The sequence below is a fragment of the Cebus imitator genome, unplaced genomic scaffold (assembly GCF_001604975.1).
Source record: "Cebus imitator isolate Cc_AM_T3 unplaced genomic scaffold, Cebus_imitator-1.0 Scaffold19, whole genome shotgun sequence".
Classification (NCBI taxonomy): domain Eukaryota; kingdom Metazoa; phylum Chordata; class Mammalia; order Primates; family Cebidae; genus Cebus; species Cebus imitator.
Window position 1 is genome coordinate 11,666,218 of NW_016107334.1, and position 22,886 is coordinate 11,689,103.

A 22,886-nucleotide genomic window follows, 5' to 3' on the forward strand; every position below is an offset into this window, starting at 1 on the left:
CTTGTGTTTCTTCAGGTGCAAATCAGTCACTGCTGTGGGCACCATCCAGACTAGTCTCTTAATGTATGGGTTTCCCTATATCGCTCTCTTTTCTTTTTTCCTTCTATTTTCTTTTTTTTTCTTTCTTCTTCTTCTTTTTTTTTTTTTAATGAAATATTGCTCTGTTGCCCAGGCTGGAGTTCAGTGGTACGATACTCACTCACTGCAAGCCTCCCCTCCTGGGTTCCAAATATATATATATTGAAATGGAGTCTCACTCTGTCTCCCAGGCTGGAGTGCAGTGGCTCAATCTTAGCTCACTACAACCTCCGCCTCCTGAGTTCAAGCACTTCTCCTTCCTCAGCCTTCTGAGTAGCTGAGATTGCAGGTGCCTGCCACCATGGCCTGCTAATTTTTGTATTTTTAAATTAGCCAATGTGGTGGCATGCACTGTAGTCCCAGCTACTCAGAAGGCTGAGGTTTGAGGATCACTTGAGCCTAGGAGGTCAGGGCTGCAATGAGCTGTTATTGCCCCACTGAACTCCAGCCTGGACAACAGAGCAATACCCTGGCTCTAAAAAAATAAGGTGGCTGCTGAACCTGGCCATGGAACCCCAGGCTCCTCAGAAGGGACACAATAGGACACGTGTGGAACCAGATGGCTCTGAGACCCTGTGGGGCCTTCCCATTCCAACCCCTATCTCTCCAAACCTCAGTGGCCCAGTGGCCCCTGCTGCAAGGGCATTCAAAGGACAATAAGCTCTTTTGATCTTTTTTTTTTTTTTAAGATAAGAGTTTCGTTCTTGTTGCCCAGGCTAGAGTATACAGATATTGATCGACTTACCACCTATGCAACTTACGATCATTCGACTTTACGACCACAATCGCTAGCCATGACTGCTCCGCGTCTGGCAGCACAAACGTTGCCCAGCTGGGCGTACGACAGTGCGGACCAGCTTCCGGCAGCACTACCATCTCTGCGTGCACCATTTCAACTGTACATATAGCCTACTCAACTTACGACCAAATCGTGTTACGACCGGTCCGCGGTCCCGACCGTGGTCGTAAGTCGAGCACTAGCTGTAGTGGCACGATCTCAGCTCACTACAACCTCTGCCTCCCGGTTCAAGTGATTCTCCTGCCTCAGCCTCCCATGTAGCTAGCATTACAGGCACCCACCACCAGGCCTGGCTAATTTTTTGTATTTTTTTTTTTTTTTTAGTAGAGACAGGGTTTCGCCATGGTGGCAGGCTGGTCTCGAACTCCTGACCTCAGGTGATCCATACACCTTGACCTGCAAAAGTGCTGAGATTACAGGCATGAGCCACCGCGCCTGGCCTGCTCTTTTGATCATTTTTTTGTGTTGGATGGGGCAGCATTATAATGTGACCCATTACTATAGGTAATGACATAGAGAAATTCACGGGGAGTGAGCCTTATGAGGATGCTGAAGACCTTTTAACAGCGAGAGTGTATTTCAAAGTCCTCAAGTTGCTTTTTCACGGATCACCTCCTTCACAACAATCTCGTGTATAATCCCCACCTTCTGGTTGAGAAAATGGATGCAGGAATATTGAGCGGCCTGTCCCAGGCTACGTCGCTGGAAGGAGTTGCCAGTGGAGCCAGGTGTTTTGATTCCAAGCCTACTGTTTTTCCCACTGTCTATCACAGCTGCCTGTCTCGACTAATCTGCTGCTGATAGAGTCTGGAAGGAATAGAGTTGACATCCGAATAGCTATAAATCTGCAGCGGGACAGGCAGTCTATGTTAGCATCTAAAAGGCTGCAGAGGTAGCGGAGGGAAAGCTGACTGCGGTGTTCATGGCCATGGTTTCCTTTCATTCTATAAAGAGTGTGCTTGTCAAGCACCATCTGGAAGATGATATGCAGCCCCTTCTCTGTGACGAATGAAGACACGCAGAGGCAGATCCCAGAACAGCATCTACATCTTTGCTCGGTGATGTCAGACAGAATTGAGTTGTTTAAAAACTTGCTCTCAAATACAGGCACAAAAGTCATGGTGCAGGAGGCTCATATGGAACTCGGACAAGCCACGAAGGGGAGGTTCTTATCTGAAATTGTAAACAAACATGCTCCAGGGAGGGATTTTAAAAACCTTTTTATGGAAAGCCAAAACAGACACAGAAATCCACCCAAATCAAACGTGGAGCTGGGTAAGTTATTGTGAGGTGAGTGAGCTTGTAATCACCCTCTCTGGTCAAGAAATTAGACATCGCCCGCTGCCCCAGCGTCTCCTCCGTGTGCCTGGACCCAATGACCATGCCTTCCTCTCTTTCAAAGTAGTCACTCTCTGATTTGTAGTAATCACTTCCTTTCATTTCTATATGGTTTTTCACTCAAGTAGCTATCCCTAGACACTGTAGTTTACCCTTTGTTTTGCTTTTGAGACAAAGTCTCACTCTATCACCCAGGCTGGAGTGCAGTGGCACAATCATGGCTCATAGCAGCCTCGACTTCCTAGGGCTCAAGTGATCCTCTCACTTCATCTCCTGAGCAGCTGGGACTACAGGTGCGTTCCACCATGCCAGGCTATTTTTTTGTATTTTTTGTAGAAACAGAATTTGATTATGTTGCCCCGAACTCTAGGCTCGAGTGATCTGCCTGCCTCAGCCTCCCAAAGTGCTAGGATGACAGGCGTGAGCCACTGCCTCCGGCCTGTAGTTTAGTCTTGCCCATTAAAAATTTGTAATACATAGTGTAATATGTGGTCATGTCTCTTTTCATGTACAGGTTTCCCCTCTATCTCTCGCTCTCCTTTTTTATCTTTTTTTTGATACAGGATCTTGCTGTGTCACCCAGGCTGGAGTATAGAGGCACGATATCTGCTCACTGCTACCCCCGCCTCCCAGGTTCAAGTGATTCTCCTGCCTCAGCCTCCCAAGTAGCTGGGATTATAGGCACCTGCCACCACGCCCGGCTAATTTCGTATTTTTAGTAGAAATGGGGTTTCACCTTGTTGGCCAAGATGGTCTTGAACTCCTGACCTCAGGTGATCCACCCCCACTTGACCTCCCAAAGTGCTAGGATTACAGGGGTGAGCCACCGGGGCCGGCCTCCCTCTCTCCCTTTCTTTTCCCTACAGTTTATCTGTTGAAGTGTCCAGGACATCTGGAATCTGGAGTTTGCCAAGTATAACCTCTTGGTGCAGTTCAACATGATTACTCTGTCTTCTGGGTTTCCTGCAAATTGGTACCTGGAACCAGACTGAATTGGAGTCTAGCTTGATCCCTTTTGCAGGATATAAATAGCGTGTTCTTTCATCAGGAGGCATTCATGTCTTGTTTCCACACTATTTCAATGTTAGCTGCTGTCGATGCTCAGTGCATATGTCTGTTAACTGTGATTTGCAAAATGATGACATTTTAATTCAATATATTTTTTGGTGATTGGTTGCAGCATTATTACAAAAAGACACTTCCAGCCAAGCACAGTGGCTCACGCCCATAATCTTAGCAGTTTGAGAGGCTGAGGAGGGCAGATCACTTGAGGTCAGGAATTTGACACTAGACTGGCCAACATGGTGAAACCCCCCTCCACTAAAAATACAAAATTAGCTGGGCGTGGTGGGGTGTGCCTCTAGTCCCGACTACTCAGGAGGCTGAGGCCAGAGGGTTGCTTGAACCAGGAGGCAGAGGTTGCAGTGAGCTGAGATCATGCCACTGTTCTCCAGCCTGAGTGACAGAGTAAGACTCTGTCTCTCACACACAGACACACACACACACAAGGCCGGGCATAGTGGCTCACACCTGTAATCCCAGCACTTTGGGAGGCCAAAGCTGGTGGATCATGAAGTCAGGAGTTTGAGAACCATCTGTTCGAGACCAGTATGGCCAACATAGTGAAACTGTCTACTAAAAATACAAAAAATTAGCCAGGTGTGGTGGTGTGTGCCTATAATCCCAGCTACTCAGGAGGCTGAGGCAGGAGAATCGCCTGAACCCAGGAGGTGGAGGTTTCAGTGAGCTGAGATTGCACCACTGCACTCCAGCCTGGGTGACAGTCCAAGACTCCATCTCAACAAAAAAAAAAAAAAAAAAAAAGACACTTCCTCTCATTTACAACGTGGTTTTCCCATGATACACTTCATATAGAAAGGCAAGATAATTATTTTCTAATTTGCCAGTTTTAAAGATAATGAGTTGTTTCCCTATTATCCTCTGAGGGCAACCAACGAGTTTTGAAAAATATGATTATATACTTCTGAATTTAAACATTTTTGGTGGGTTTGAATGCATTGTAATGAGTTTCTTATTGACACTCACAAAAAATTTTTTTTTAATCTTTAGCAAATAAGAACATCTAAAGTGGGCTCTTGAACCCTTTTGGCATTGCTCTAGTGTAACAGTCTTTCACAACTCTTTTGCAGTCCTGTACAATCCCAAGCTTCAGCTGAGCCATTTATTTTATTGAGAAATGGTATATTATTTCAGGACGATAGTCTGGGCCCTTGGGATGCTCATTGCTACTGGATTGATCATTGTTTCTAGATTTTTTTCAGTGGACAGAGCTATGAAACACACACACACACACACAGAGTTATCTACACAGATAGACAACCTGTCTCATGAATTCATATTCCTATTTCTAGTTCAAATTCAGGACTACAGAGCTCTGTATATAACCTAGCCTGGGTATATCTCCAGCTCCTTTCCTCTACCTCAAGAATCTGGTTTTCAAGATCACAAAGATGATAGAATTAGAATATCCCATAATACCTCATTTGCTTAATCCTGTATTATGCGAAGTATCTCCTAATACTGATACTAATACTACCAGAATCAACTGATTACTGAAAGTAGTTCCAAGTTTTACATATGCTTTCCCCATTCAACTCATTTTAAAAAATAGCCAAATTACATCTACATTGTCACAGTATATAACCAGTACATACTATACTTTTCTTTTCTTTTTTTTTTTTGAGAAAGAATCTTGCTCTGTTGCCCAGGCTGGAGTGCAGTGGTGCAGTCTGGGCTCACTGCAACCTCTGTCTCCCAGGTTCCAGTGATTCGCGTGCTTCAGCCTTCTGAGTAGCTGGGATTACAGGTGTGTACCACCACACCCAGCTAATTTTTGTATTTTTAGTAGAGCTGGGGTTTCACCATGTTGGCCAGGCTGGTCTCGAACTCCTGACCTAAAGTGCTCCACCCACCTCAGCCTCCCAAAGTGCTGGGATTACAGGTTTGAGCCACCATGCCTGGCCTGTACTTGCTTTTTAACACTCAATTGGTATTTTAGAAAATAACACTTTCCTGAAATATAATTCACATACCATAAAATGCACTCTTTTAAAGCATACAATTCATTGTTTTTTAGTGTATTCACAGAGTTATGCAACCATCATCACTATCCAATTTTAGGACTTTTTTGTCACTTGAAAAAGAAACCTCTACCCATTTGTAGAGATTCCCATTCCTCCTGTGTCCAGCTCTGACAGCCACTAATCTATTTTCCTTCTCTCTGTGGATTTGCCACTTCTGGGCATTTCATACCAATAGACTATGGCCTTTTGTGACTGGCTTTTTTCACTTAGCATAGTATTTTCAAAATTCATCTATGTTACACATGTATCAGTACTTAATTACTTTCTGTGGCTGAAAATACTGTCTAGTTGGGATATATAACATTTTGATTGTTCATCTGTTGAAGGATGTATAGGTTATTACCATTTTTGGCTATTATGAATCATAGTGCTGTCAATATTTGTATATGAGTTTTTGTGTGAAAATACGTTTTCAGTTCTCTTGGATATATACCTATGACTGGAATTGCTGAGTCATATAGTAAATCAAAGTTTAACATATTGAGAAATTGCCAGACTGTTTCCAAAGTCATTGTGCCATTTTAAGTTCCCGTTCCCACTAGCTGTTGATGTTACATTCCTCTTATATATACCTAATTACATCAGGAGCTAATATGTACTTAAGAAAAATACATGAAAATGAGTGCTTTATAAGACTGTATGAAGTTTCTACTTTCTCCATATCCTCACCTGCGCTATCATCATAGATTTGATTCTGATCATCTTTTCATGTGTGTAAAGAGGTGTCTTACTGGCCGGGCACAGTGACTCATGCCTGTAATCCCCGCACTTTGGAAGGTCGAGGTGGGTAGATCACGAGGTCAAGAGATCGAGACCATCCTGGCCAACATGGTGAAACCTCGACTCTACTAAAAATACAAGGCACGTATTAGCTGGGCATGGTGTTACACACCTATACTCCCTTGGAAGGCTGAGGCATGAGAATCACTTGAACTTGGGAGGTGGAGGTTGCAGTAAGCCCAGATTGAGCCACTGCACTCCAGCCTGGGCAAAAAGGACAGACACCATCTCAGCAAAAAAAAAAAAAAAAAAGAGATATCTCACCATGGTTTTGATTTGCATTTCCCTAATGAGTGACGATGTTTAGCATCTCTGCATGTGCTTATTGGCTATTTCTTTTTTTAGAGGGTTTCACACAATTCAATATGATTTGAAAATGATCAGAGATAAATTTCAGTGAATCAGTAATTTTGAAAATGGATGTGCTTCTTTGAAAAATTAGGAATGATGTTGAGCCTCCTATTTAAGTGTATATAGGGGTATAAAAATATAAGTGTATCAAAGGATTTCCTAATTAGCTTTAATCCTTGCTGTCTTATAAAGCACTCATTTACATGTATTTTTCTGAAGTACATATTAGCTCTCCGATGTAATTAGGTATATATAAGACGAATGCAACATCAGTGGACACTTTGGTTGATACCATAACTAGGCTATTGTGAATAACACTGCAATGAAGATGGACTGCAGATATCTCTTCAAGATACAGATTTTATTTCCTTTAGCGGCCATTACTTTCCTTTGTTGGAGAAACATCACTCCAGAACTTTTGCCTGCTTTTTAATTGGGTTATTTATTTCCTTACAGTTGAGCTGCAACAGTTTATAAATATCTATGTTTATGTATTTATAGGATAAATATATATATTTATTTTCTGATTTTAGACCCTTAATAGATATACGATTTGCAAACATCTTCTCCCTATCTGTGCATTGTCTTTTGAAAAAAGGTTTTAATTTTGATGAAGTCCAATTTATCTATTTTTTTCTTTAGTTACTTGTGATTTTGGTTTCATAGCTAAGAAACCACTTCCCAATCCAGGGTCAAGTACATGTACACCTATGTTTTCTTCAAAGAGTTTCATAGTTTTAGTTCTTACATTAGGGCTCTCATGGATTTTGAGTTAACTGTTGTATATGGTGTGAGGGAAGGGCCCTCATTTCGTCTCAGTTTTTTTTTTTTACTTTATTAAAATACTGAGTTTTATTCCACATGTATATTTTTGTCTCCCCACCATTTCCATGTCTGACCACCACTACTATGTCCTATCGTAACATTCCATACATACTTAAAACCAAGCAAAGGGTGGAGCTCCATCTTTAAAAACTACAGGCATTTTGGACAACACATTCTTGGCAATGGTATCTGGACAACATTTATCAAACACGGTAGGGAAAATTCTCACTCTGCATTTTAAAAAGGACAGCCAGATATCAACTGTTACAGAAATGAAATAAGACGGAAAATTTTTAACAAATTGTTTATAAACTATTTTCTTAAAGAGACTTCCTTCACTGCCAGAGATCTTGAATAGCCTCCTGGTCAGTTATCTGGAAGCAATTCTTCACATAATTAATGAACTTGGCTTCCACTTTGGGAAGAGAACCACCTTTTTCTATACTTGCTTGCATTTTTGCTTTAATGTCTTCTACAGAACTAGGTCCTTTTGGTGTTTTAGGAGTTTTTTCCTGTCTTTTGAAGGATTCTTGTCTTTTTGATCTTGGTGTTGATGATAGTTTTGAGTCTTTTCCATTCTGATTTGACTTTTGTGCATTTTTGGCTGGAGTATCGCGTATAGATTTCTTCACTGGCGCTTTTTCTTCAGTTTCCTCATCATCTTCATCATCATCATCTTCATCATCATCATCTTCATCATCATCATCTTCATCATCTTCATCAGCAGCAAGTTTTACTTTTTTCTGTGGAACCTTGCTACCACCTCCAGGGGCAGACCGCTTTCCAGACATACTTAAGAGTTTCACATCCTCCTCCTCCTCATCTTCTGACTCTGCATCTTCCTCCACAGCTACTAAGTGCTGTCCACTGATATGCACTGGCCCTGAACCACATTTCAATCGTAAGACCACTGGTGGTGTTATTTCAAAGCCCCCAAGGGAAACCATTGGCTGTACAGACATTTTCAAAGTTGCCAGTGTTACTTTAATTGGACTACCTTCGTAATTCATTGCCTGTGCTTCAACAATGTGCAACTCATCCTTTGCACCAGCTCCTAAACTGACCATTCCTAAAGATAACTGGTGTTCATTTTCATCATTATCCACCTTAAAGTGATAATCTTTGTCGGCCTTTAGTTCACAACCGAAAAGATAGTTCTGGGGCCTCAGGGGGCTCATGTCCATGTTCATCGAATCTTCCATCGGGTGGCGACACGCACTTAGGTGGAAGAGAAGGCGGACGGAGATAAACGACCACTGCTCAAAAGAACAGCCACCCAGGACGGACTCACACCAGGCTTGTCTCAGTTTTAAAAGGAGCAGTATATTAATGCTCACCATCTATACTTATGTCAATGTCTGTCTAGTTATTTGGTTGTTTCAAGCACATTAACTAATGCAATTCTTTAGAAAGAGACAAGACCCTCTAAATTTTTGTACATTGATGATAGTCATAGTTTTGCTCTTGTTGCCCAGGCTGGAGTGCAATGGCGCGATCTCGGCTCACCGCAACCTTTGCCTCCTGGGTTCAAGCAATTCTCCTGCCTCAGCCTCCCAAGTAGCTGGGACTACAGGTGCGTGCCACCATGCGCAGCTAATTTTTGTATTTTTAGTAGAGACGGGGTTTCACCACGATGACTAGAATGGCCTGGATTTCCTGACCTTATGATTTACCTGCCTTGACATCCCAAAGTGCTGGGATTACAGGTATGAGCCACCGCGCCTGGCCCTGAATCCTTTCTTTTTAAAAATTGTTATTATTATTTTTTAAGTTCCAGGGTACATATGTAGGATGTGCAGGTTTGTTATATAGGTAAATGTCTGCCGTGGTGATTTGCTGCACCCATTAACCCATTACCTAGGTATTAAGCCCAGCATGTATTAGCTCTTTTCCCCAGTGCTCTTTCCCAATTGCCCTCCGCTGACAGGCCCCGGTAAGTGTTGCTCCCCTCCCTGTGTCCATATGTTCTCATTGTTCAGCTCCCATTTATAAGTAAGAACACATATGTTTGGTTTTCTGTTCCTGCATTAGTTTGCTGAGGGTAATGGCTTTCAGCTTCATCCATGTCCCTGCAAAGAACATGATCTTGTTCCTTTTTATGGCTGCCTAGTATTCCATGGTGTATATGTACCACATTTTAAAAATCCAATCTATCTGTATCCTTTCTACTTGAAATTTAGTTTTAGTGGATATAAAATCTTTGAGTAATATTTTCTTTTCTTGTTTTTCCTTAAAATGCTTCCACATTGTTTTTCTGGCATGATGAATTATTGTCCAGTATTTTATTTCCCTCTTAAGTCACCTGGTCTTTTTGCCTTGATCCCCCAAAATATCTTCTTTTTCTTTAGAGCTCAGAAATTTTATTCCAATATATTTTGGTCATGACCATTCTGGTTTGATAGTCTGGTACAGAGTATTGTCCTTTAATATGCAGTTTCAAATCTTTTTTAAAATGCAGAATTATTTTCTTGAGTGATGGTTCTTAGTATTTGTTTTGTTCCTTTGCTTTGGTTTCCCTTTTCAGGAACTCCTTTCAGCCACATGTTGGATCTTCTTTAAAACTCTTCAAATATGCCACTGTCTGAAATCTTTTCTATCTCTTTAATTTTTTTATGATCTTAAAAGTTTTCCTCCTTTTTGCCTTCTACTGCTCCTCAGGTTTTTATTTATTGTGTTTATTCACGCTTGTACTGCTTTTTGTTTAGTCTTTTTTCCTTTCATTTCTGTTTTACATGTAAGTCCATCCATGATTAATTTTCAATACATTGTTGTATAACGTGTGAAGTTTAAATAGAAGTTGTTATTTGTTTGGCTTTGCTTATTGATGTCCAATTGCTCCAATACCATTTGTTGAAAAGGTTATTTTCCTCCTGTATTGAGTTGCTTTGCACCTTTGTCAGAAATCATTTAGCCAGCCTGGCCAACATGGTAAAACCCCATCTCTACGAAAAATACAAAAAATTAGTCAGGCGTGGTGGTCCATGCCTGTAGTCCCAGCTACTTGGCGGGGGGCTGAAGTATGAGAATCTCTTGAACCCAGGAGGCAGAGGTTGCAGTGAGCTGAGATTGTGCCACTGCACTCCAGCCTGGGCAACATAGCGATACTCCATCTCAAAAAGAAAAAAGGCAATCAGCATATTTTGGGGGTCTATTTCTGGGTTCTATATTGAATTGCATGAACTATGTGTCTATCCTTCTGCCAACACTAAAATATATTGATTATCTCTACAGTAAGATTTAATATCAAGTAATTACTCCCACTTAATTCTTTTCTCAGATTATTTTAGCTATTCTAGAGCTTGTGCCTTTTTTTTTTGAGACGGAGTTTCGCTCTTGTTACCCAGGCTGGAGTGCAATGGCGCGATCTCGGCTCACCGCAACCTCTGCCTCCTGGGTTCAGGCAATTCTCCTGCCTCAGCTTCCTGAGTAGCTGGGATTACAGGCACGCGCCACCATGCCCAGCTAATTTTTTGTAGTTTTAGTAGAGACGGGGTTTCACCGTGTTGACCAGGATGGTCTCGATCTCTTGACCTCGTGATCCACCCGCCTCGGCCTCCCAAAGTGCTGGGATTACAGGCGTGAGCCGCCGCGCCCGGCCGAGCTTGTGCCTTTTTGCATACATTTAAAAATAAATTTACCTATGTCTTTTTAAAAAAAAAACACCTTTTTTGGATTTTGATAGGAATTACAGTAAACCTGTCAGGAAATTTGGGGAGAATTTACATCTTTACTACATCAACTCTTGCAATCCATGAATACAGTATGTCTCTCCATTTGTTTAGGAGTTTTAAAAAAATTTCATCATTGTGGTGATTAATTTTATGTGTCTTTACTGGGCCACAGTACCCAGATATTTGGTCAAATATTATTTTGGGTGTTTCCGTGCTTATGGATGAGATGGAAATTTAACTCAGTGGACTCTGAGTGAAGCCAATTCCCCTCCATAATGTGGGTGGCCCTCACTCATCTAATCCGCTGAAGGCCTTACTAGAGCAAAGTTACAGTTTAGATCTATTTTGTGGTTATGTGTTTCTGGTGTGCTCTCATTGTCTATAGGGATGTTACTATATTTCTTATTGTCTTTTTTGAATATCCTTCTTAAGAATCTAATTATACTTAATCCCTACAAGAAAAGAGTAGAAAAGGGATTTCCACATCCTTTCCAGGTTAGGGGATCATTATAATCAAATCTGAAATCTCCTAGAAAGTTGTTTTTGTTTAGACCCCACACTTACATCGCCGAATGATTTCTGAAATTTCATTACTTGGTCTGCTTATTCTAAAGATATTGAACTAATGATATAACTAGAAGACTAAAACTAATAAAGGTATTACAATAATGACTATTGAATTATAGGTAGTAATTAGCCCATAAGAAATATGAGGTCTGGTGCAAGGTCTTATTGATCTTTACATGGCTTAAGGTAATGTCTTGTATATTATTTCACTCAATAGATATTTATAGAATAGATGGATTAAATAAGGAGGAACATTTTAAATTCTTTCTTAATTTTAAGAATGACATCAATATAAAAGACTTACTATAGCTTTTATTCTAATAGGGTGTTATTATGTACACTGTGGGAAATTCAAGAAATACCCATTGTGAAGTCTCTTCTCAAAGTTATTATACCATATTTGAGGAAACAGCTTAATTTCTTTTGCCTTATGCTGACCTAGAAGATGGCTTACAGATACCAAGCCACCTCTGCTGAACATGTGTACGCTGCTCTTAGTCTATGAATGGTGTTAGATCTCACCCTTTCTTCTATTTTGGTTCAGTCTGGCATTTTGAGGTTCTAATCTGACTTTGTCTTCTGGATGTAGACCCTGTGGGTCTAACTTTCCCTGTGATCTTTTCCAGCATAACTTGTTCTGCTATTAGGCCAGGGGAAGCTAGACCTAAAGGGAGTACCTTCAGATAGAAGTGCTGATACAATAATAGAAAAATAACTGGCACTTAGTGTTTGCTGTACGCCAGGTGCTGCTCTAAGAACCCTAGATAAACGAAATCATCTAATCCTCACAAGAAATTTACAAGGTAGGTATTATTATGACTTGCATTAGGAATTGAAGCTGGGGTTTTTACTAAGGCAGTGTGACACCAACATGTGTGCCCTAACCATTCTGCTGCCCTGACTTTTTGATGTGAGAGAAGAGCTAATGGAGAGATAAAATTTGCACAGGTAATGAAGAAGGTCATTCTCACCAGGAGTGACCCATTACTCTCCAGAAGCTTAGAAACCAAAGGCCAGGCTCAGTGTGGTGGCTCACGCCTGTAATCCTAGCACTTTGGGAGGCTGAGGTGGGCTGATTGCCTGAGCTCAAAAGTTCGAGACCAGTCTGGCCAACATGGAAAAACCCCACCTCTACTAAAAATACAAAAAATTAGCATGGGTAGTGGTAGGCGCCTGCAGTCCCAACAACTCTGGAGGCTGAGGCACGAGAATTGCTTGAATCTGGGAGGCGGAGGCTGCAGTGAGCCTAGATTGCGCCACTGCGCTCCAGCCTGGGTGACAGAGCAAGATTCTGTCTCAACAAAAATAAATAAAGAAAGAAGGAAAGAAAGAAAGAGAAAGAAGGAAGGAAGGAAAGAATAGAAAGAAACGAAAGGCCAGTATTTTGCTGGAGCAGAGGATTAGAGAAACATGTTAGAGAGAGTGAAGAGAGAAGCTGGTTTTGCCGAATGGTCCAGGTTACCACTGAGCATATATCTAGCTCGCATGCATGAGAAAAGCTAACACATGCCCTATGAATTATGTCTCAGCAATCTGCTGCTGCTCTTGTTGTTGCTGTAAAAAAGGTTGAGGCCAATCACATCATCGACACCAAAAATGAGTGCGTCCTAATGCTTATTTCTCTAAGAGACTTTCCATTTATCCACAGGCAAAATATTTTACTTTTGTTTTTCACTAAAAAAGTGAAGGAGTTGTGGTTGAAGGTGACTCTCATACTTTGGAGCCAAATGATAAATTTTACTCCATTATCTTCTGTTCAGTTGATGGATGACAATTATCAAATCTCATGTGGCCTGACTCATAATTTTCATAGTTTTTCCCTAAAGGCAAAATGTTTCTTTCATGTATAAGTTTGAGTCTGAGCATATGAATAACTGCTTATTCTAATGAAACCATTAGAATGCATAGGTTTCTAATAACCTGATTTAATGGTGCTAGTTGAGTTAACTTAAGTGGAACTTATCTCTTAGCCTCATTGCCCTCCTTGGATAATCCAGTCATTTACTTCTTAGGGACTTTTCACAAAATTCTAGTTAATACTATCTCAGAAGTGTTAAAAACTTCCATTTTAACATAGTTTAGGATAGAGAATTAACTTGAATAAATCGTAATTGAATACCACCATCTGCTGAGGACTGTGCTAAGTGCATTAGGATACTGCAAACATGAATTATTCTTGTTTACAAGGAACTTACTACTACAAGAACTTACTACAGTAATGGAAAATGCCAGCATTCATAAAGTGCATAATATTTGAAAAATCCTTTTCTATATTCATGATCTAACTTAAATCTCATCACAAAACCTATGAAGTAATAAGTATTTCAAGGCCTGTCAAAATTAGGTTTCTCCTCTTCCTTCACGTAGTTGTCCTTTAATTATTTTGGTAGCAATGAGACAGACATTTTAAACCCAAGGAGCAAAGACAAGTCAAAATTCTATATATGCCTTATTATCCATCGGCGTCCAGGGAGTCCAGTGTGCTTCCAGCCCTTCAGTGACAATCACCTGAACAAACATGCCCAGGACACTGGTGGACACGTATCTGTTCTAGTCACTGCTTTCACTTCCTTTGAGTATATATCTAGGAGTGGAACTACTGGGTCATGTGAAAATACCACGTTTACTTTTGAAGAACAGCCAGACTGTTTTCCACGTTGGCTGCAGCATTTTACATTCATTCCGGCAATGTACAAGTGTTCCAGTTTCTCTACATCCTCTCCAACACTTGTTATTATTATTTTTTATTATAGCCATCCTCATGGGTTTGAAGTGGTATTTCATTCTGTTTCTTTTTCTTATCGTGGTAAAATATACATAATGTAAAATTTGCCATTTTAACAATTTTAAGTGTGCAATTCTGTGGCATTAAGCACATTCACAGTTATGCAAGCAGCACCATCAACCATCTCCAGAAACTTTTCATCTTCCACAATTGAAACTGTACCCACTAAACACTAACTCCCCATTCCCCCCACCCCCCAGCCTTTGGCAACCACCACCCTACTTTCTGTCTTTATAAATTTGACTACTCTAGGTACTTTATAAGGTAGAGGTGAACAATATTTGTCCTTTTGTGATTGGCTTATTTCACTTAGCATAATGTCTTCAGGGTTTGCTCATGTTGTAGCATGTGTCAGAATTTCCTTCCTTATGAAGACTGAATAAGATTCCAGTGTATGTACAGACCACATTTTGTTTATCCATTCTTCCAAGGATGGACACTTGGTTTGCTTCTACCTTTTGGCTATTGTGAATAATGATGCTATGAACATGGGTACATAAATGCCTCTTCGATGCCTGTAATCCCAGCAATTTGGGAGGCCAAGGCAGGTCTGTGCCCCAGGCTGCAGTGCAGTAGCACCAACACGGCTCATTGTAGCCTGGACCTCCCAGACTCAGGCAAACATCTCACCTCAGCCTCTCAGGTAGTTTGGACTACAGGTGCACACTGCCATGCTGGACTAATTTTTGTATTTTTTGTAGAGATGGGGTTTTTCCATGTTGCCCAGGTTGGTCTTAAACTCCTGAGCTCTGACCTCGTAATCCACCCGCCTTGGCCTCCCAAAGTGCTGGCATTACAGGCGTAAGCCACCACACCTGGCCTTCTTTGAGATTTTCTATGCATCAAATCATGTCATCTGCAAATATAGTTTTGCTTCTTCCTTTACAATTTGAATGCCCTTTATTTCCTTTTCTTGTTTAATTGCTCTGGCTGAACTTCCAATAAAATGTTGAACAGCAGTAGTGAATGTGGACATTCACTACATGTCAAATTCTGTTCTTGGGAGAAATCAGTCTTTCACCATTGAGTATGATGTTATCTCTGGGTCTTTCATAAATGCCCTTTACCATGTTGAGGAAGTTAAGGGAAAGTGAGTTTTAAAACTGCTATGTATAGAAATAATTTGAGGCCTAGATTGATAATATCTTTCTTTAGAGAAAATTTTCTAGCCAGCTCATAGGGGTTTGAACAATGCAGGATTACCTCAATTCAAATCAGGATTGGGGTTTCTGGGCACTTGCAAAAAGAGGGAAGGTTGGCTTATTTCCTGCTTCAGGGGTGCAGCCATTTGGGGTTCTGTCACAAGGCAGGGGACTGGTTTACTGGGTCCCCACCCTTGGAGACTCCTGGCTGCAAACTCATCTTTCTGGCTCTGCGTGTGCAGCTGCCAGAGCTAGAAAGGCAGCCCAGGTGCTACACATATCTCTCCGATTCCTTCTATCAAGGCCTGGTGTTCCTCATTATCTCCATGATCTGCTCCACGCACCTCTCCGGATTCCTTCTCCTGTTGGATGTAGGCCTGGTGTTCCTCATTATCTCCATAACCTTTGATACTTTCAAGGAGATATTTAAGAAATATTGCCCCTGGGTTCTAAGTTGTTTTTAGTAGCAGAAGTAGCTGGTCTGCCATTTCTAGAAGTAGAGTTTCTGCCCTATTACTGTTCCAGAGACAGAAATTGTGAGATCCAACTACAACTCTCTACCACCTTAGAGAGGCTACCAAGGGTCTAGTTCCTTCCCATCCATTGATGTATAGAGAGGTACAGGTCAAAAAGAGCAGGAATCTGAAACAAGCATGTGGTGAGCAAGGCATTTGTAAGTGTTCTTTGTCTTTCCATGGTGCAAGCAGCCCCAAAACCTGCCTTTCAGCAAGAAGCTCAGCCACCTCATCATGCTTTGCTTAAGAACAATGGTCTTGCTTATTAGTCCCATCTGATGTAGGGAGAAGAAAAGCTATAACTTGGTTCCAGGGCTCTCCAAGAATCTGCTGTAACACTAGGACATGTATTATTATAATGCTTTTATAAGAGACAAACACTGAAGATCAAAGAGAATCAATGAGTTGTTGTGATCAGTGTCAGGGAGGATAAGCTCAGGCCAGCACCCTCCCTCTCTACCTTTCTCCTTCCCTTCTTTCCATTCTGTTCCCCCCTCCCTTTCATTTTTCTTTCCTTTTGCCTTCCGCCAACAGACCAAATTAAAATGGAGTCAGTCATGCCAAAGTCCTAATCCACCAAGCTGAAACTCAGTTTTTTAGCTGACTTTCTGAGAAATCATGAAGAGAGAGAGAAACAGACAAATGACAAATGTTCAAATACGCCGGTTTGAGCAGACATAAGGAAGTTCCCTCAGTTTTAACCATTATAAGGAAAGTTATTTTGAAACAACTAATCTGCGTTTTGTTCCTCATTTGTACTTTCTTCAGTCTTTTTCTGTCTGTATATACTCACTGCCCACATGGCAGAATGGAGTTCTCTGAACCTCTTATGACTGAGGGCTGTCTCATTCATGAATTGTTCATTACGTAAACTTACATTTATTTGTCTAAAGTTTTTCTTTTATTAATAGAATTGCTTTTTTATCAATAGAAATGTGAAGTAACTTTAATTTCTAGATCAATCTGTCCTTCTGAATCCGAACAAAATTTGCAGCAAAGGTATATCTCTCCTAACCCACCTTCCCCAAAACCTCCTGCTGTGCTCCTTGGAGCTCTCTTTTCATCCCTTTCATTAAAAAAAAAAAAAAAAAAAGTCAATTCACATATATTTTGGAAGCATCTCTAATTCATAAATGGGAGATCACCGGAGGTACAGCTGGCTCCTACCTCTATTTAATTCATCACTGATGCCTCCTAAACATCACCCAAACACACCCAATTCTGGATATCTCCACCATCCCTACCTTAATCCAAAACACTGTCACCTCTTGCTAGCTGACAGTAACAGCCTCTGAACACTCTTCCGCTTGGGCACCCCCAACCCATTTTTGGTACTGTAGTCAGAACGCTGTTTCCAAATCTTATCATCTGCTTTTTTTTTTTTTTTTTTTTTGCGGGTGGAGGGGCACTGTGTAGTATTCTCCATAACACTGAACCCAGTATGCTCGAAGTTCTTTCCACTAGACTGAAAGTTCCCTGAGTACAGGGGGTTTGCAACTCATTCTTCCATGTTCAGTGCCTGGCACATAGTGGGTGTATACTATTTTTCTAATAGTATACAATGTCAGTAAACTGTAATTCACTAATTTGTTAGGCTATTGTCTGTTTCTGAGTCCCTTAAAGGCACGGATTTTTGTCTGTTTTGTTCACTCATGTACTCTGAGAACCTAAAAAAAAAGCTTTATAATTGGAGAACTCTATGAACTTATCGTTGGAGGAATGAATGGATGAATGAATGGGGGAGATGATCACAATGGGAATCTAACTTCTTGCCACTCCAGGATCATGTTTTGAAACTTTGTATCGTTTGAAGCTCTTAAAAAGTGCTGCACTGCGAACTTGTAAGCAAAAAATGCCTCCAGGAAATTGGAATTTGTATTGGAGTGCTCTAAACAATGCCGGCCAGAGGCTTAGTCCTATTACAGATAAGAACTGGGGGAGAAGGCACCGTTTGGCCACCGGCCAACATTTTGAGATCATCCACTTTATCTGTGGACTTCCCCACCCCCTGTTCATCCCTTGGCCATCTTGTTAAATTGGAAAATAAATCCCATCCCTGCTAAGGTGTTGGCTGATAAAGGCTTGAGCTATAGCCCCTTCAAGGGGAATTTGCATTTTAATAGAGGATCGTCAAGCCCCAAAGGAATCAATATCTCTAACGGTGAAATTTCAAGCACCAGCAACTGAGATATTTTGGGATGAGACTCTCCAGCGTTTCTCATCCGACAGTAAGGTCTGCCAGAAAGCCACGGAAGAATGGTCTCAGGAGATGACCGGCCGTTTCCCTTTATTACTCTGAACTTTGCCTTTTCAAGTCTGGTCCCTTCAGACTCCCTAAAGCAAGTGGATCTCTTAATCTGTCAGTGCAGCCCTTTTCAACACAAGTAGTCTTAAAGTTGGCTCATCCACAGGGCCACAAAGGAATTATGGCAATTAAAACTTGCAGGTTTTCTTGGTATTCCAAGGAAGCCAATTCTCAGATATTTTAAACCCTATGTTGGCAAGAGGGAGTGGAGATGGTTTAATGAGTTATTAATGATATTCCTCATTTACATTCGTTTTGTGCAATTTTTTTTTTTAAACTTTTAACTTGTATCAAAAGCATGCAAACCAAAGGTGGGCAGGAGACATCGTGTGTGTCCTGGCAATGTTCTTAATGTCCTCCTGAGCTGAGTTTTCAGAGGACGGCTTGGGAGATTCTCGAACTGCAGAAAAGCGGCATCTTGGATCTTGGGTTTCTGCATTCGAGAGAGGCTCCTGTCCGCCACACCTGCCGCCCAGCGCTCGGAATTACCCTCCTGTCTGCTCCCAGCCCTCCCAGGCAGTCTCCCCGTCCCCAGCGCCCCGCGCGCCCATCCCGAGCCCGCCCCGGGCTCTGAGGGCTCGGCTGGCCAGCGGCCCAGCTCCCGGGCCCCTCCGCGCCGCTGGCCCTGGGCTCCGCCGCGGAGGCTGCTGCCCTCGCCCTTGATGCGCTGTCGCCCCCACTCTCCTCCCTCAGAGCCGCCGCCGCCCGGGCACGAGGCGGAAGCGCCGAGGCTGGGCCGCGCGGACCGCACCTGCGCCCTCCCCGCCCAGCTCCCGCTCCCGCCCCCGCCCCCGCCCCAGCCAGGGCCCAGCGCACCGCGGCGGGGCTCGCGCCCGGGAACGGCGGCGGCTCGTGCCCGGCACGGCAGCAGCAGCGGCAGCTCGCGCTCGCGTTCAGGCCGGGGAGCGCGCGGCGCGGCCGGCGGGCGGGCGGCGCGGCGGCGGCGGCGGCATGGGCGCGGGCACCGGCTGGGGCTGCGGGCGCCCGGCTCCCCGCCCGGCCCGGCCCGCTCCCGGCGCGCGGCCGCCGCAGCGCCCGCAGCCGGCTGGGAGACCGTTCCCGAAGCCGGCGCAACTTGCCTCGGACCCTCTGTGAGCGGCAGCGGCGGCGGCGGCGCGCGCGGGGTCGGGCGGGAGCGGGCGAGGCGTGCGGGCGCCCGGCGCGATGCCTCCGGCCGGCGGCCCCCGAGCGCCGCGTCCCGCCGCGCTGCCCCGCAGCCTGTCCCGCCTGCGCGAGTGCCCGGGCCGCTCCCGCATCGTGCTGGCGCTCGGGGCCACGCAGATGGCGCTCGGATGCTTGATCGTGGCCGTCAGCTTCGCCGCGCTGGCGCTCACCACCTCGGCACGCGTCCGCCACTCCTGCCCCTTCTGGGCCGGCTTCTCGGTGAGTGTCCGCGGCCGGGCGGGTTCGGGTCCCGGGGACGGCGAGGGCGGGGGACGGGGGACGCTGCGGCCGCCGGGACAAGCCACCGCGGGCGGCAAGTTCCGGTGGCCAACGCCGGGGCCGGGCAGCTGCCGCGCTGGGCGCAGTTCGAAACTCCGAGCGGAATAACTCCAGGGCCGGGTCGCCGCTCTCGGAGCATCGCGTTCCCGCTCCTATTGCACTGATCCCCGGAGTTACTTTTCTTAGAGGAAACAGCAGCCCGGCGCCCGCAGTCCTCCGAGACCGCAGCGGCCTGAGGGAGCGCCGGGGACCGCGTGCGCGGGGACGGACGACCTCGCCGGACGCGGCCGAGGCGAGGAGGTGGGATCCGAACCCACAGCGGAGCAGCGTCTGGGCGCGCCTCTCGCCTTCACGGCGGCCCTGGTCGGGGGTGAGGGGCGCGGGGCACGTCCCGTCGGGTTGCGGCTCAGCCCGGATGTTGGGGACCGGCCGGACCCTGTGGTCAGTCGCCGACTTGGCTTCGGGGACTTCTGGTTTCCCGCGTCCGCCCTCAACGGTGTGGCTTGTGGGTGGCGGGACTGGGCGGGCGACCCGCATTCGGCGTCCTGCGGGGAGCGGGGGCGGGGGGCGGTGGAGAAGGACGGTGGATGGCGTGCTTTCTGAGCTCCAGACCTCGGGAATGACTGATTTTCAGACTCTTAGCCACCAAATCACAGAAGCCAGTGATGAACAAATACCCGTAGAAGAAAGACACCGGGACATCTCTGTTAAAGTAACTGTCCCCAAGAGTTAATTTTTTGGCGTTTCGTAGCATTTTGCTCATGGTTTCCCCCCATATCAACAAAGAATGGACATTATGGGAATGGGAGAGAGATATGCAGAGCAGATATTTATGAAGAGAGGCTCTTGTTCTGAGAACTCTTGACATCTGTAACTTGATTTGGTGTATGGTGCTGAAATACATCGCATAGGCTTGTAAACTCAGTATGTTTTGATTCCATCTACAGAATTCCAAACTAAGCCTTTATAACTAATGTTTGCTATTTGTTCTTGAGTTTTAACGTTTGAAAAATTGGTCCAGCTTTGCTTATTTGTTGATTTCATAATGGACTTTGTTCTCTTAAGTTCATTGCATGGCTTTTACCCTAACGTCTGAGCAAAATTGCCTCTGGAACATCTCGATCGATACAGGTGTGGCTGTTCATCCTAATGGGGGTATTAATTTTCAAAGCTTACTTCAGATCAAGGGTGAGACTTGGGAGAGCTGAATAGAGACAACAGAATGTGTGGTCACAGCTGGGAGTGTTCAGATAAAAGAGAGGCAGTTGGAGGCAAGCGCACGGGAGCGGTGATTCAAATGCCCGTCTATGTATAGTTTTCGCACATCTGTTGCATGGTTTTAGCGTTATTTAATATGCATTGTTTTCATGTCTGTCTAGTGGGCACTGAGGTTTAAGTCTGCTGGAACCAGCCTACAGGTGGCAGACTGTAGTGGTGAATTAGCTCCACTTCCTGGCTCCTCCCTGAACCCCTCCTTCCTGGTTTAGCTTTGGGTTCCCAAGGGTGTGGAAAGAAAACTGCCTTTTAATAATAAATCTAAAGGGGAAAACATTAAGTGGACACAGCAGGAAAGCTATTTATGTGAAAAATGCAAATCCACTCCGTTTTAGTTTAAGGAGTTAAATAAACATGTAAAACAGTTAATTTAGTTTGCATTTACAGTGTTATTTTCTTCAACAACTCCAACCTGTTCTTTTTTTCTTCCCTTAAAAGGCAGTATCTCCCTCTGTTGCCCAGGCTGGAATGCAGTGGCACTATCATAGCACACTGAAGCCTGGAACCCCTGGGCTGAAGTGATCCTCTTACCTCAGCCTCCGAGTAGCTGGGACTATAGGCATTCACCACTGTGCCTGGCCAATTTTTTACTTTTTTTTTAAGAGATGGGGTCTTACTATGTTGGCCCGGCTGGATTCAAACTCACACTCCTTACCTCAAGGGATCCTCCTGCCTCAGCCTCCCAAAGCGCTGGGATTACAAGCTTGAGCCACTGTGCCTGGCTTATAACCTGTTAGTTCTAACTTCCCATGTTTCAGAATAATTCCACAAAGTTCTGCTATGTATGGACATTCCTCTAGGCTCTGGGGATCAACAGTGAACACAGCATAGTCTGCTTACATTTTAGAGATGATAAAGTAACTTCTGTCCTGCGTCCTCCATCTCCCACGTTCCTGTCTGTTTTCATGGGCTTCTTTTTTGTCTTCAGATGTTTCTGTCTTCAGACTTACTTTGCTGCAAGCGCCTGGAAGGTTCTTTCAGGATGGTACAGTGCATACCATTCACCTGTTGTCTCCAGCCCTTTGCAGAAACCCTGAGTGGTTCCAGCTGTGTTGGGACAGATTTGGACATTAACATGGTTGCGAGTGGGGAACATGGAGCCATTGCCATATATACGCCCGCTCTCTGAGATTGGTGAAACTGCCTCACCAAGGTTGTTCTTCATTTAAGAATGGCAGCTGGGCTGGCTAGGGTGGCTGGGCTGGCTTTATACAGAAATCCACACTGTGGGACTTAGAGGTGCGCTCTGGTTTCTCTAAATCTCCTAAAATGAGACCTGTGTGCTCATTAGCAACACGTGGCTTTCTAGGCCCTCTCTGTAGTTTGCACATAGTGAAAACCCATTGTAAAAAATAACTCTCGGCCTGGTGCAGTGGCTTACGCCTGTAATCTCAGCACTTTGGGAGGCTGAGGTCAGCGGATCATGAGGTCAAGAGATTGAGACCATCCTGGCCAACATGGCGAAACCCTGTCTTTACTAAAAATACAAAAATTAGCTGGGCGTGGTGGCACATGCCTGTATTCCCAGCTGCTCAGGAGGCTCAGGCAGGAGAATTGCTTGAACCTGGGAGGCGGAGGTTGCAGTGAGCCGAGATCACACCACTGTACTCCATTCTGGGCGACAGAACGAGACTCCATCTCAAACAAAACAAAACACAGCTTTTCTAGATGTAAGAAACAGTAGCTAAGAAAGCCCACACTTAGTGAGCACTTGCTTATTGTGTGTGTAATAGCCTGTCACTCTGGTGGCCTCTGCCTGCTGGTGCTCAGGATCTTGTGTAGTTCCCTCTCCCTGAGTTTGGACTGGGCCTCTGATTTGCCTTAGCCAGTGGGACACCGCAGAACTGAGCCTGACCGTTCCAAGCCAAAGCCTTAAGAAATCTTGGTGCTTCTGCTGAGTAAACTGAG

At 44.2% G+C, this 22,886-nt stretch overlaps 1 protein-coding gene across 1 annotated transcript; it reads right to left on the reverse strand.

The window, feature by feature from the left end:
• Positions 1-7,326: 7,326 nt before the first annotated feature.
• On the reverse strand, positions 7,327-8,568 carry LOC108296557 (nucleophosmin-like). Its single transcript, XM_037735152.1, has one exon. The coding sequence runs from the start codon at positions 8,475-8,477 to the stop codon at positions 7,611-7,613; it is 867 nt and encodes a 288-aa protein (XP_037591080.1). The 5' UTR covers positions 8,478-8,568; the 3' UTR covers positions 7,327-7,610.
• Positions 8,569-22,886: the final 14,318 nt, after the last annotated feature.

Bases quoted from the DNA above. Each gene is read 5' to 3' on its own strand.
- LOC108296557 (XM_037735152.1), bottom strand. From the start codon at position 8,477: ATGGAAGATTCGATGAACATGGACATGAGCCCCCTGAGGCCCCAGAAC.